Source organism: Anas acuta, chromosome 1, assembly GCF_963932015.1.
Source record: "Anas acuta chromosome 1, bAnaAcu1.1, whole genome shotgun sequence".
Taxonomy (NCBI): domain Eukaryota; kingdom Metazoa; phylum Chordata; class Aves; order Anseriformes; family Anatidae; genus Anas; species Anas acuta.
In genome coordinates, this window is record NC_088979.1 from 122,415,232 (window position 1) to 122,430,792 (window position 15,561).

At 41.0% G+C, this 15,561-nt stretch overlaps 1 protein-coding gene across 5 annotated transcripts in view; it reads right to left on the reverse strand.

Annotated features, from left to right (window-relative positions):
* The window catches only part of WARS2 (tryptophanyl tRNA synthetase 2, mitochondrial), a 50,472-nt gene extending 36,108 nt beyond the window's left edge, over window positions 1-14,364 (reverse strand). Inside the window, exons 1-2 of one of the 5 annotated variants that reach the window (XM_068698801.1) lie at window positions 14,220-14,364; window positions 12,017-12,087 (exon numbers count right to left, since the gene is read on the reverse strand). In XM_068698801.1, coding sequence (XP_068554902.1) covers window positions 12,017-12,087; window positions 14,220-14,349 — 201 coding nt within the window. In that variant the 5' untranslated portion in view covers window positions 14,350-14,364. Of the gene's footprint in view, window positions 1-1,222; window positions 1,591-4,569; window positions 4,654-12,016; window positions 12,088-14,219 lie in introns of all 5 variants that reach the window. The other 4 variants (XM_068698823.1, XM_068698820.1, XM_068698811.1 and 1 more) reach the window with 4 other exon arrangements.
* Between the last annotated feature and the right edge of the window lie 1,197 nt (window positions 14,365-15,561).

Here is a 15,561-nt window from a genome sequence, read left to right on the forward strand (position 1 = left end):
TGGCGGGCAAGACAGAGAGAACAGGAAGTCGACAGGAGAATCGCTGCTGACACGTATGACAGGCAAGATTGATGGCTTCCCTCTCTAGTTTTCCCCACTGTGTAGGCACGCAGGGGGTGGGGGAAAGGGACGGAGAAGCTGCTGTGCTGGCGACATAACACACCGCACAGCCGCCTCAGCGCTAGCACTGATTAATGAGACTGGAACGACTCAGGAAACAGCAAAGGATCATTCACAGACATTGCTCTTCTTGTTATAATTTTATCCGCGGCGGTTCATTTAGTCCTAGCTGTCCCAAACTGAAGCAAGTTCAAAGTTGCCAGAAAAAAAAAAGCAAATGTGAAAGTCAGGGGGAAGAAAGAGCAGCATTAAGTAAACACAGACTCGAGTAAAACACACAAATTAGAAATTTTCAAATTTCAAACGTGAAGATCCTCCCAACAGGGATCAAAAAGGGAGGAAAGAAAAAAAAAAAAACAACAGAAAACTAAAAACTTGCCTCAACCTCAAAGACAAAAGAAATTCTTGGGCTGACAAAAGTTCCCAACTACTGCATTTTTTGCATCTGTCTATGATTTTTTATTTCCCTCATTAATACTTTACAACTTCAAAGCTCTCGTTTCTAAAACGATACGCTGGCTTAGCAGAAAACTGTCTTCAACCAGCTATTAAGCAGCAAAATGCAGGGAAACCAGAAGTCAGATTTTACTAGCCAAAGCATATATTTTAAAGCCTAATTGGGACAATTTAAGTGTTAATGCCACTAGAAATCAGAAAAAAAATGTAAGAGGGAACCTTAGAAGCAGTCTATGTACTACAGGCTTTTCTTCATTTATTGCCTCTTAAGCAATTACTTCTCCGCAAAGTTGCTGTAGAAGCCTTTAAAACATGTTTATCTCGATCTCTTAATTCAATACATCAAATTCATCTGGTACAAATGCTATTTCATCATGCTTATTTCTTAAATTTAGGGATTAAAGAGCTAACATTAAATTAGAAAGAAAACATATTTATACCAGAGCAAGATTTCAGATTAATAGCTTCTCAGAAGGGCTTAACTCACTGCTCAGAAACCGAAATAAATTAAGATTTAAAGAGCACTGCCTGGTACCCCTTTCTTGAATGTCAAATACATTTATATTTAAACTTAAGTAAGATTTTAATATTTATATTTAAAATGAGAAACACATTTAAAGGAGAAACATTTACAGCATACACTAACCCCACTCTATAAATTTAACTCTGCCCTCTAGGGCTAGCAAACGACGGCAGTGTAACTGCGTTTGGGTTAGGCTGCCCTCTCATGCTGCCTCCTTGAAGATGACTAAGCGAATGGATCCTTTCATGTGGTGCGCTGTGTCCCACAAACGTATTCTCCCATTTGCCTTTATGAGCTCCACGTGCCACTCGACGTGCTAGTGACAGCTGTACTGACAGGCACAAGGATTATCTGTGGCAGGTTGCCGCAGTCCACACCACCGCACCACAGAGTCACCTCCGAGCCCCAGGCATCGCAGGCCTGTCCCCCTCTGTGCAGCGTTAAACAGGTGACACAAACTCCAGCTAAGGGACAGCGAAGCAGCTGGCAGCCTACAAAACAGAAGAGTTGGCTCAAATACCCCGCAGAGGTTTAGCACAAGAGGCAGTGTTAATCTTTGACAGGGCGGGAAGGGTTTGCTCGCAGTGGGTGAAGTAAGCAAGCACAGGTCCTGCACGCAGCCAGCTGTTGTGACCGATCCTACTCAAAAACACAAAGCCTCCCTGAGCAAGGCCACAGACCCATAGCCTGATTTTTGAGTGCTGTGCTCCCTACAGCACACAGACGCAGGGGCTGCTGCTGCACCGCCTGGTTCCAAAGCCACGCGCTGAACTGCAGCCGATGGTCTCAAACACCACAAGACGGGCAGCACCCTCCCTTTTTTAAAGCAATAAAGCTTTTTCAACCAAACTTCCTATTCACACATTAACTGCATTCACACATTAACTGCATCCATTAGCCAATTTCACCAAAACCCAGTGAAATACCCAGTTAGTGCCTCTCCAGCAGGAGGCTGCAGGGGGAGCTAGGCCTGCTGGACAACCAGCAGGAGGCTTCTGGCCAGCTGGGCAAGGCACCAAGGTCAGGCCAGCCCCATGCACGCTACCTCCAGATCCCTTAGGTGACACACGCAATGATCAAAGCTGAAATTATGATAGTTACACAGTACTGTAGGCACTGCTTACAAGGAAAAAGGAAAAGTAGAGGGAGTTATGCAGGCTCATTTCATTGCGGAGAACACACTTAGGACACACACCCATAGAAAAGTTTACTGAACTTCGCTGAATGAGCAGCAATCAAATAATAAACACTTGAGGGCACAGATTCCTGGAGACTGGAGACAATTCTCTGATGTATCCACCAGGTCTGCCTTCCTCCTGATCCAGCTGCAGCCCCATGGGCCGTACAAAGCACACTTGCACAGCAGCAGCGGGCCAGGAGAGAGCAGAGCGGCTTCTACTCCATGCTGGGACCTCACCCAAGAGTTACTCTGCATTAGTCAGAGTAACTGCAATTTTTGGAAAATACAGGAAGTAATTTTAAGAACCTAGAAGAAATTACAGCTATAAACAGCAAACAGCAGTACTTCTCAAGATCTAGCGATGCCAGACTTTTCTAATAACCTTCTACAGCAGAAGAGATGCTAGTATGGAGAAGTATTAAAGGTTATATCCTGATTTTTAGGGTCTCAATTTCCCATAAGCTACAGAAATAGCACCTAGACAAAATGCTACATGCTAGGGGGTGGAATTGGACAGCAAAAAAACAAAGAAACAAAACAGCATTTATTGATGGCTTACAGTGGGTGTGGAAAGATAAACCAATTGTAGATTTGCAGGGTTTCATCTGGGGTCCAGTACTATTCAGTACTTTAGTAATTCATTAATAATCTTGATGATGAAATAAAGAGTATTCATTAAATGTGCAGACACCAAGCTGGAAGGGCTCAAAGCGATCTTGATAGAGGGGCAAAATGGTCTGAAAAAATGGGATGCTCTTTACCAGGAAAACGGACATCGATATATACAGTGAGAAATACTGAACTGCATAAATACAATGAGAACAGCTGTTCAGGCAACAACTGCAGAACAGGATCTGAAGTTTATAACACTTCAGAAAGTGAAGACTTAATGTCATGCTTAAGCAAAAACACAGATTAATAAACCACAGCAAAAATTGCACAGGAATACATTGACAGAATCAAAATCGAAAGGCACAAAACAAATCTCTCACCCTACTCGCGATGATGACGGCCTCAAGCTGTAGCAGTGGGCCACGATCTCGGTCTGCATTTCAAAACAGTGGTAGAAGAAGGCCACAGACGTTTAACCAAATCTAATGAGAGACCTCAGAAATAAGACTATTAAGGAAAGCCTAAAAGAACTGAGGTTTAGTCCAATGGAAGGAAAACTGAGGAGAGACGAGATTTTAAACATGCCTTAAATACATAGTCCTCTGCATATGACTTTTGAGACCACAGTTAATAGGGTAAGAAAAAATGAGCTTAAGTTGCAGTAAGAAAGATTCAGACCAGATGTAAAGAAAACTTCAACAGCAAGAAAAAGAAAACATTTCAGAAGAGTGCTTACAGAGGTTCTGATTGCCTAACAGTAATGAAATAGTTATAAGAAAATATTATATGAGATGTGTTGATAAAGACATAGGACAGCTCACTTCTATTTTGGGACAGCGGAAGCACCAGATCACCTCTAGGTGGGTCTCTCCCAGTTCTTTGAGCCTATGATTTTATGTAACCATGACTAAGGTCAAAGTGAGATGAATGAAGATAGAAGACAGCTCTGTGTAGACTGGCTAGATCTCACGGTAGCTCAAGATGCAAGTCCTTCTACCAGCATTTAACAAAATTTGAGGTTTGAAGCCTTTTCACAGGTAGCAGCTATACACTGACATGCTTTGAAAGACCATTCTGTGTTGCTGAAAGATGTGAAATCCTGGTTAACGTCAACTGCTTGACATCTGGTAAATACCCATATTCAGAAATGTACACTGCATTAATAGAATAAAACTGACAGCCATCTTTGAAGAATTAGCACTCATTTTGCTACAAGAGACCAACATTAATAAAGTCATAAATTATTTAATAATTATAGCTTATTTGAACAAACACATTTTAAGTATTGAAAACATTGCACTCTTAAAAAACAAACAAACAAAAAAGCTAAAGAATGCCCCCATAACTAAATACTTCCCTCCCAGAGAAATTGGAGAAGTTTTATGTTTTTGATCACAGTAGTATCCAAATATCTTAAAACATCTGATGACTGTTGATTCTCCTCTGACCTCTAGCTGAAAGAGAGTTCATTATATTTCTTATATATTTTGTTTGAATGAAGAGTCTGCCTGCTACCAAGATTGCCCTATGGGATATAAACAAAGACTATCAACTTACATCTAGAGAGATGTTTTTCAAAAAATAAAAATTCCAAAGAAAAGTTATGTTTCTTCAGAATATTATCATAGAAACTCAAAGAGTAGTTCATTTCCCCTCCATTATTTTATTTGGCAATTACCTTTAGCTGGGAAAAGTTGTCTTCATTTCACATGGGGCCAAAATTAACACAGCTGTTTAAAAATTTTCACCTTGTGGTCACTGTCTGAAAAGGAAAATTTTAAAACCACCTGATGACTGTTGGAAGAACTTACAAAGTAGAAGTCTCAGTAAATTCCCTAATGGCATACTCATGCACAAAGAAAATGCCCCAACTGGTCCTCCTTGATAACTCTCCTAAGCATAGACAAGTTGAATGCTTTAGGCAGAATAATCACTTCTGTCAAGGACTTCTACAGCATTAAAAACCAAAACAAAACATTTTCTGAAGTGAGAAAGGTAATACTTGGAACTTCACTTAAATTGTTTTTAATAAGTCTGTCCCAAAAATCACCAGATCAGGCTGTTTCCACAGAAAGGACAAACAAAGAACAAGGAATGGATGAGGGGGACAAAACCAGGAAAGTTCATTTATGCTCAGGTCTTGCCCTCAAAGATGGATGTAGCCAAGGCATGATCCTGAGTCCTGGAGCACAGAAGCTCATCTGGAAGCTTCAGCTCAGATACAAGTACTGACCCCAAAGACAGTGGTCAATGTGGCCAATAAAAAAAATGGTCAAAATAGTCAATAAAAGCTGTATGCTTTCCCTAAGGAATTGTATCTAAGGTTGTGTTGAAGATAGGATGAGTGTAGTATCTAGATTTCTATTGCCTGTGCTGGAAAAAGTAGGCAAGCAACTATTGAAATCACAACTGCTAAAATGTTCAGTATACAGAGCAAATTCTTTGCTTACAAAAGAATTATTATTTATATGTATATATATATATTTTTTAATTTTGCGGATTTGTAGCAGTACATTTAAGGGTTATCATGATTGAGGCCTATTGCACGTAGAAGTTTGCAGAATGTTATATGTGAGATTAGAATAGCTGCATGAACTCCATCCATGTCACATTGTCCCATCACAGTCCCAACCGTGATGCACTTTGAGCCCAGAAATGTCAAATGAAAAGTTCCTTAGTTCCTGGATGACACTGATTTATTTTAAAGATGGAATCTCCCTCACTAACTTACCTCTATTACCCAAACTGGCCCACAGGAAACCAGAAAAATTGCCAACCCTCAGGTTGGATATACAATTTGTACATTGGTGTAAAAGCAGACTGTACTGCAGTTATACCAGAGACGTATATTCCATTCTGCTTTGAATGTATTCTGCTAAAGACTCAAAATCCATTTAGCATGGCCATGAACTGTAAAAATGTCACTCTGAAGTGAGGAACACCACCTTTGGCTGTTCTGACCTTGCTTAATATTTGATGAACATGAAAAGTGCTGACATTGCTTTAACTCTGCAAAGATGTCAAATGTGAATATATTCTAAAACAACAAAAAACATTAGAAATATATGGAGACCAGAAGTGTACTCATTCTTGGTGGTAGCAATTACATAGGTTAATTTGTAGCCAGCAGAGATGCAAAATGAGATTTGGTTAGGAATTCAGAGGGCTGGACCCTTCATTCCCTTTACATAAGCAACAAAGAGGCTTTGAAATGTTTGAAACCGTTTTGTTCTTCTGTGCAAAAGGAAAGCACCCTATGGATGCCTATTAAGTAAAGTCTTTCCACATCTTGGCAAGTATGTGATTTCAAGAAAAATATTTGCAAATGGATAACCCAATTCAAGTAGAAGTCAAAAGACCACCTTTGAAAGAAACTTTGATGTGGCTATAAAAAGATTATATTTAGGAAGGATAGAATAATGTGTTTCTGTCATCAAAAGTTTGTAGCTGCCCATAATTCTTTGCTGATGTTAATGTAAAAAGCAACGCTGGTAAGCAGAAAAGGGAATGCCCACGAGACCTTCTAGGATTAAGGAAGAATCCCTCAAAAGAACTGTTTCTGTTGTTGGATAAGCTCAAAACAGGCTATTTAGCAATCTCACTGCCAAAGGACAGTGATATTAGAGTATCTGTGAGCATGAAAGCAAGTGACAGAAATAGTCGCTATGTGAACCTTTGGTCATTTGGACCAAATCATCACTTCTGAGATCATTTGGAAGCCTGAAATCTTATTAACACAGAAATGTTGAAATATCTTTTTCAAGGCAGAGCTACACGGCAGATGTCAAAGTCAGAACTACACACCTGGCAAAAGGAAAAAGATGATGGTGAGCTTAGAAGCTGCGAAGATGCTGGCAACTCAAGTTTTCTGAAAGCTGGCCAGTAACTTTCCAAATGAGATCAACAGCTCAACATCCAGATTGTTGGGAGAATGCTATGAAGACCAAGGTATAATGATATTTGATTGTCACTGAAAGCATGTGACCAGAAAGAACAGTAAGAAGATTGTACTGATTGGATTCAGAACCACATATTAATACTCCATCTGTCAGAGTGGCAGTACATATACAATCTCATCTCACTTTAACTTCTGCATACTTCTGGGAATTAGAAGCGTTATACAGGAGCTTTGAGCCTCAGAAATGGAAGCTTATCACTACTTACCCTTGGGATCTTTCTGCACAGGAACTGAAATATTGACACACACCTAGGTGGGATTACCCCCCTTTGAAAGCTCAATAAGAAGCACTTACGTTACCTTCTAATGTGTACTGTAAGGCTCCAAACCCCTCATCTATAAACTAGTTAATGTAAACAAAACAATTCTATTCTGTACAGTAATGAAAGTGCTATATAAATACAAATGGAGCATTACAGGGTTTTATCTGCCTGGTTATGAAAAAAAAAACACATCAATATCCTGAGTAGTGGTTTGTAACATGACCTACGTGCAACACCACGAAAACTGAGGAACCCCCTATTAGTGGTCCCTGCACACAATACAAGTTCTTTATTCAGACATCGTGCAGATATCACTGAAACAATTGCATCAACTTCACCTTTGCAATGCTCGTGACAGCTCCAGGCAGTGGAAGCAAGCCCTAGCATAATCCAAAAAAACCTTGAGGTTAAAAGTTAAAAACAGACATTTGATTTCTGGTAGCAACCATATATATGGTTTCCCTTCTTTCTTCCCCTTGTAGTAAGAAGTTCAATATACTCTCAAGGCAGACAACACTGGGGACAAAAATGAATTGAATTGAGTCCAGTAGATGAAATGGATTTGCTTGATACAACACAAAGTGATAAGATTTCCTACAAGAGTCGTCCGAGCAGGGGACTCTGAGAACGGTATTGCTGCAGTTACTAACAGTTAACGGCTCAAATAACCAGAAGGAAAACAATTTCAATTCACTACTTACAAACTCAGCAGAGCTCAAAAAATAAATGATCTAAGGTGACATAACTGACTTAAAGTTTAGGGGTTTTCTTCACTTCAGCTTCTGATTCTACTGTAATTTGAGTCAACTCCATAAAATGCTTGTTCATCTAACCCTGGAGTCCCAGGATAAACCACAACTTGTGTCATGGAAAAAGTAATTGTTGAAGGTCTAGAATAGCACTTGCCGTATTAGTAAATGGAAACTCTATCTGCCAAAGAAACGGCATTAAAACAAGACCCCCAGTCTGCAATCTAGAGACAGAGGTGATCCACTACAGACTGCACAATTCATGATAAGTTTGTCCAATATATGCACCAGAGAAATGTACACAGAAATTCAACATCCAGGACTGCCAGTGTAGCATCTTTCATTAAACTCACTCTACAAAAACAAGTTAATAAAAACAGAAGTCTCTCAAGAGAAAAAACAGGCTCAGCCAAGCGACTCAAAGCAAGGGCCAGAGGGGGAAAGAATGGTGGGACTCTACCCAAGCCCTGCCAAGATGCCAGAATAAAGGGCTGTTTCCTGCTAAAACAGTCTACATTTGCCAGACTTTATTGTTAGAACTCCATTATGGAAATGAATAGGGCCAGTTCACGCCTCAAAGATGCTTCATTTCTGTCTACAATGGGGGGCTCTCTCTTGTGTAGCTACAACAGTGGCCAAAATTTGCTACAGACGAAGCACTAAGCAATGCAGATTAGGGGAAGTCTCTCTCTAAGTGGAAATTCTAATAAATCCGTGTGGAAATTTGAGTGCTCCCAAACCCAGTGAAGACTCGAGAAATATATATTCTCACTGCACACTAACTTCCTTTCACCCTTGAAAATGGCACACAAGATAATGGTTTCATTCTGGCATGGAGAGTACCTTCATTACTATCTAAAAGATAAGGCAGTTTTCCTAAATGCAAATTATTTAGTGATTAAAAATAAAACAAATGACTGATTGGGAAAGAATTCATTAATTTCCAAACTGGATAAAATATGCTAAAGTTTTAATCCAGAGGCTGGAACATGTTGCTAAATCCAATTGATTTCTGGGGCAGTTGGGTAACCGAACCATGAGCACCTATGCCCATCAGCAATAGCCAAAAAGCTAACATTTAAGAAAATGAGAAATCAAAATAAATAAATAAATTCAGTATCAATTTCTGTGCATGAATCCACATAGAAGCCACTCCAATTTGGAAGGTACTTCTCACGTCTCTTAGATCTTTCCTAAAGGTCCTGTAGATTACAACATACTGAACATACTGGGCACCAGGACATGGCACAGGTTTTTGCTATCAAATAGGCATTTGTATTTCCACCTTTTTTCTCAGTCAAGAGCACTTTGCTGCCTCCAACCTTCATTCTCCCTAGAAGAAAGAGATGCTACACCAGGGACTACCACAATCATAAATCCAAGGCAGGCACTTAAACTCTTTGCTCATCCATCAATCTCAGTACATGAGTGCCTGGATGGTCGTTCTGAAGTTGACCTGCTGCAGTAACCTGTGTACAACCACAGCTTGTTACATGCATCTGGGGACTAATTTCATTAATGATTAACAAAGTGATCCCTATGTAACAGCAACAAATTCAAGATGGGCACATGGTCTCCTTTAAAGAGTTTGCATTTCATTTATAACAAAGCTGAATGATACGAAGCATCGAGCTCTAGCTTCCACTGTAGTTTTAACTTCAGTCTTTGATATTTGTAAAGATTAGGGTCTGGTGCTTTCAGTTACCACCTTTCTCCCTAACTCATACAGTAACTATAGCTAAAAATATTCCAGATTAAATTTGCAATTTGGGAAAATGCATTTTAGCGGTTCTCTCTAAAACAACCCTTCAATTTTTATCTTTGATGCCTTTTTCACAGCAATCTTCATTAAAAAAATATGAAACATGACCAAACGTTAACATAACCAGCACAGTAACAATGGAGCGATCAGGTGGCCTGAATACAGAAAGAACAATAGTTCATCAAAAAATGAATCATATTTCATCAACGCCAACCAGTTTGAAGATCTTTTAAAGTACTAAGAATGCTGGCGTTCACAGAGGCCTAACAAAGTATCAGGAGACCAAAGAAGGACAAATGTCATTCCTGTCTCCAAAAATACAAGCGATGATAAAAGAGGCAGCCTGGAAGGTAGTCTGCTTAGCATAAATTCTCAGTGAACAAAACCCATTTTTTGTAATTCCCTGGAACATAACTAGAGGGAAAAAAACAATAGCAAACGCGGACTTCTTAAGAGCAAAGCATGCCAGACTAAGGAGTCTAACCTTGGCCTCTGGAAGCTGCCACAGCAGAGGAAGAAACAGTAAATGCACCTTGATTTTAGCACCATCTTTGGTCACAAACTGTGACCAAAAAGCAAGCTAGGGAAATGGATTTATCCTGTGGCATTTTTTTGGCTATTAACTCATGTAAAGGTACAGGTACACTACTAACTGACTGCTGAGTTTACCAACACATTGGCTAAGATGCCTTGGATTTGAAGGTCTTGTTTTTGTGATGGTCCTGACTAAACATTCACCAGGGATGTTTTCTGTGCAGCACTCTAAAAGAGGCAGGAGCAGCACCCTTGGGACTCCTGGACTCAAATCAATCTTTTCTCTGTATGACCTGAACAGTGCCTGACAGACTCACTGTCCTGAGTTTCGTTATAGCTAATCCAAATTTGAGTACAAGGAAAAAAATAAAAAGGGCTGAATTCTAATACCAAAGATGAAAGTATTTTGTATTAAAATAAGACATCCCATGTGTCTAGAAGAAGCAGTTCTGCATCACTGAGAGCTAAAAGAAAATCCACTTTCCAGCTAAGCAGAATGCTGCTAAAGTTGGTAAGAGATGGAGGTTGTAGGATATCAAAGCACACAGGTTACCAGAGACAATACCACCTCTGCAATAGATCATATGTGAAGGCCAGGAAAGGCTTAAGCATAGAAGAGGGAATGTCAGGGTAGGAGAAAAAGAAGCAAAATGAAAAGTGCATGTTTTCTTTAAAAGATGCTCTCAGAAAGAAAAAACAGAGGTATTACAGTATTCTTATAACAAGTGATAACTGCCTGGCTATTAGAACAGAAAAATGGTGCTAAAGGCTCCTGATATCTTCCAGAAGGCCAATAACACGTAAAAGTAGGCTTTTAGGCTAAAGGATGAAATTCTTCAATGTGAGGGTGGCAAGGCACTGGAACAGGTTGCCCAGAGAAGCTGTGGATACCCCCTCCCTGAAAGTATTCAAGGCCAGGCTGGATGGGACTTTGAGCAACCTGGTCTAGTGGGAAGTGCCCCTGCCTATGGCAGGGGAGTTGTAATTAGGCAATCTTTAAGGTCCCTTCCAACCCGAACAATTCTATGATTGTATGGATTCTACCTGGGTGCCTGGAAAACCAGCTAGTGGTGCATGAGAACCTATAATCAAAAGCAAGACCTCATAATTCTTCTACTTCACTGAGACAACATAAACAGTAAAGTGTGTCTGAAACATACTATGTAGCAACAGTTTTGTAGATCTGAACAAAGCAGAGTCTGAACGGGACACATACAATGCTGTCTAGACTTCTCTTTGACCAAATCCTAAGTCCATTTTGAGGTGTAAAGGAGAAAAGAAATATCCTGTCCAAGAGCTTAAGTTTACACTGGTACAAAAATGCTTGGCAGTTAGTCACAGACATTGGTAGTACTGCTGACAGGTAAGATTTTCTTCCCCAGTCACCTAACTACATACAGTTCATAAGTTCACCTCATTCACATACTCAGATTTTTTCATCAGTAGCTGCTGTGGTTAAGAATGTCCTGTTGTGGTTAAGAATGCCCTTTGCTGACAGGACTAAAACTCCGCTAATTCATATTTTATCAAGTCAGACACCAACACCAACTGACTTACCTTACATTGTATTTTCCTACTGATACTTTAGGCTATAGTTGGATTTCTCATAATATTATGAGTAATTCCCTGTTGTACCTGCAAGTTGCCATCTTTAAGACTCTCTGATCAAAGAAAAAAACTTGATTTCCCATAACCCTGGCTTACAGGCCACTGATGAGCAGTAAGTCAAAGAGTACGAAAGTAAGGTCTTAAAAGTCAAGATCCACAGAATATAATTAACCTCTCCAACAAAATATTAATTTCTTCTTAACCATGTATATTGTGTTTACATGTTCCAGTTGTGTAGTAAAATTACTTACAACACCAGGAACTTTTACACAGCAGGATAAATCCAGCCTAATGATGAACCGTTTACTCCAGTGAAACACAGCTGAAATCACAGAAATTGCATCTTCTAATAACGATGACTACATTATCAAATGCTTAAAATATCAAGTCTTTTAGGGTCCAAAAAGTACATATGACTGAAGCTTGAAGACAAACACATTTCCAGCTTGAAATTTGAATCTTCTGCATTAGCACACAGCAAATAAATGATCAACCCATTCCAAGCTGTCTGCTGTAATAGCTGAACTACACCAAAGTGCAGTCTGGCAATAGGAACAGCATAAATTAGGAAGCCAGTTTTTTTTCTTCAGATTAGAGTGCAATTCTTTGTAGATAGCCATAAGAGGACACTTAAAGTGAAAGTGACAAAAGCCCACAACACATTGGACTTGCAAATTTGAAAACAAAACAAAAAAAAAACAATTCAAATTACCACTATTGTCTGTGGGAGTGTGGGAGTACAGTAAGAAGTTACATAATACTAACTTTGAGCTTCTTGTTTTTTAAATTAAAAACATGTATAGAATAATAGGAAGGAATTACATTCTCACATACACAGCACATCTAAAGGACAACAGTTAAGAGTAAAGACGTGACAAAGCACCTGATGAGTAATCTTGACCTAATAGGTGACTTTAACCTGGCAAATAAGTTCAAGTCAGAGAGAATATTAAGATGTAACAAAGCCAAGTCTACTCAGAGCAGATTTGTCTACTATGCAGAACAGAACAACAACCTTTTCAAGAGGCATGAAGGCAGGGGAAATTACCTGTTAGGATACTAATTGGATCCCAAAGAGCTACAGTGAGTAGCTGAAAAGACAGACATGTACAATGTAAAGCTGCTTGTCGCATATTTGTGAGATCTGCATGTTGCTTGCTTTGACAAATGTATTACAGGGACAATGTAATTGTTCAAAACGTGAAGGGTTATAAACCTAGGATGACTTAGGTACACATCGATGAAACGAAATCAAAGCACCTAAAGGAATGGAAATACCTAACAAGCTTATTGAGTATGACGTGTCAAGACTCTTCAGGTCTTCCATATGGTTAAAATTCAGAGTAGCCTTATACACAAAATTAATTCCAAAACAAACAAAGAAAACTAAAATATAAGTGGACACCTTACCTCTGCCCCATAATAATACCTAGTAGGAAGTGTACAGAATTACTAAGTGAAGTATCACTTATGAAAGTTTTCTATGGGATAACAGATTCTTCCTCTTTCCCTCCCACTCCCCCTCCTCAACAGAGTGCTCCTTTCAAAACTTGGCAGAATCAGGGTCATTTGCATGCTATTAACTGTGTTGACAAGAAACCGAAATGTGCCCTCATTTCTTAAATTTAACCTTCAAAATCCTAGTTCTGAAATAATCCAAACATCCCTGCAACTTGAAACTTATCAAAACTTACTAATATGTAAAGATTTTTTTGTGTGTGTGTATTGGTGTATTTTTTTTTTGGCCAGAAATTTTCAGAACAACTTTGTGATCGAGGGGAATACAGTTGCTGCAAGGTCACAGCCAGCAGGATCAGTGAGAAACTGGAAGTGGTATTTGACCTTTCACTTCTCCCCCTGGGCTCCCTGAGATGCAGGTTGTCTGCGCTGGCAGCCATGAACTGCTGATGAACTGCTCCACTATAGAAACACAGAATATCAACCCAGATTTAGATGATATATAAACGTGACCATGATTTTCATGAAAAAGCCAACTGCCTCGCTATGAAAACAATGGTTTATTACGACAGATTCATGGCATTACAGAACAGTTTGGGTGGGAAGGGACCTTAAAGCCCATCCAGTTCCAACCCCTCTGCCATGTGCAGGGACACCTCCCACCAGCCCAGGCTGCCCAAAGCCCCATCCAGCCTGGCTTTGGGCACCTCCAGGGCTGGGGCACCCCCAGCTCCGTGCAGCCTGTGGGCAGCCCCACGTTCACACACGATTATTTGCCTTCTGCAGGGGGAACTCAGAGCCCCCCCCGGAACCCAGCGCTCGGGTCGAGCAGTGCCGGCCGGAGCTGCCCGGGGGAGCACCCACCGCCTCGCCCCGCCCCTGCGCATGCGCAGAGCCGGCCGCGGCCGCTGCGGGTGGGTACGGGCAGCCTGGCAATTGGGCAGGCCCGAGCCCGAGAGGCCGCGCAGGGCCCCGCGCTCGTCCCGGTGCCGTTACCTGGGCGAGGGTCCCGCGGCGCGCGGCCCGGATCAGCCCCCCCGGTGTCGCCATGGCTGGGGCGGGGGTGGGGGGGGAACGGGGAGGGGGAGGAGGGAACAAGGGCACAAGCCCGGAAGTGCCGGCGCATGCGCACAGCGCCCCACAGAGGCGCTTCGGGGTGTGGGCAGTTCTCGGGCGGTCACGTGGTGGCCGGGCACCGCCCACGGGGGGTGGGGGGAGGCAGTAGCCATGGCAACGGCTGGGCTAGGGGCGGTTAACGGGCCGCTGAGGTGGGGTTATGGCCGGCCCGGGGACCTGTGTGCAGATGCAGTGACACCACTCAGCACACAGGTGGTTATTCCCAGCAGCCAGCTCGGTGCTGGGCAAGATTAGCTCAAACCTTACCACAGGCAGCATTCCCCACTGTTTTACAGTCCCTAACTCCAAAATCCTGAAGTATTCTCAATAGTTAAAAGCACCACACGTTTATATAACCGTTTCCACTTGGATGCACTGGCTAATAATAACAATAAATGACAATTTTTACAGTTTACAGTACTCACAACATTGGACCCTAGCCTCTATTTAGCTCCCCAGACTCTAAAACCGTAAAAAATTGCAAGGTTAGTGAGAAATCTGAGCCCCAAAACCATACGTGTAATTTTCTTTTCATCGTTTGTATCATCGCTATGAATGTTGGTCATAATTCGAGCTGAAAACTTCCCCTGTACAATGTCTGTCTTCCTCTGACATTTTGTTTAGCTTTTGGTTTCAGCAAAAATGTCAGCCTGATTTTGAGAAAATCACATGAAACTGCTTGAATTGTAGGAGACATCAGAGAAGAAGCTGAAAAATAGAAAAGACCAGATGATATTTTTTTGAGATTTTCCTGTCCTAAGGCCAAAACAAGCAAAAAAAAATATTAGACAAGCTTGTGGCTGCACCACTGAAGTGAGACTGAAGACATGCTTTGAGTGAAGCGTTGGGGAACAATCCAGGCGGTGGGAGGGATGTATGGATGCCTTAGCCTCTGTCTCCTGACCAGAACTTCTTTCCATTGGAGAGAAATTAAACAAGTAGGGCTGTCTCAAAATAACAAGGTGAAGAGAGGGGTGCTAAAGAGAGAAGCAGAATATAAACCTAGCTTTAAAAGATATAAAGAAGGTTGAGATGACGTGACAAGGAAATGTAGGCCATTCCTCACTTGTGAAGAGTTTAAAAACAAGCCCTTTTCCAGTATGGAATTACCAAGGAGAAAGCTTTGCAGCAAATACTAAATATGAATATTATGATGTTATTATAAACCATTAAGTCAGACCTTGATTTCAGGCAAAATGATGAAGCGAAAAGCTATGTGTGT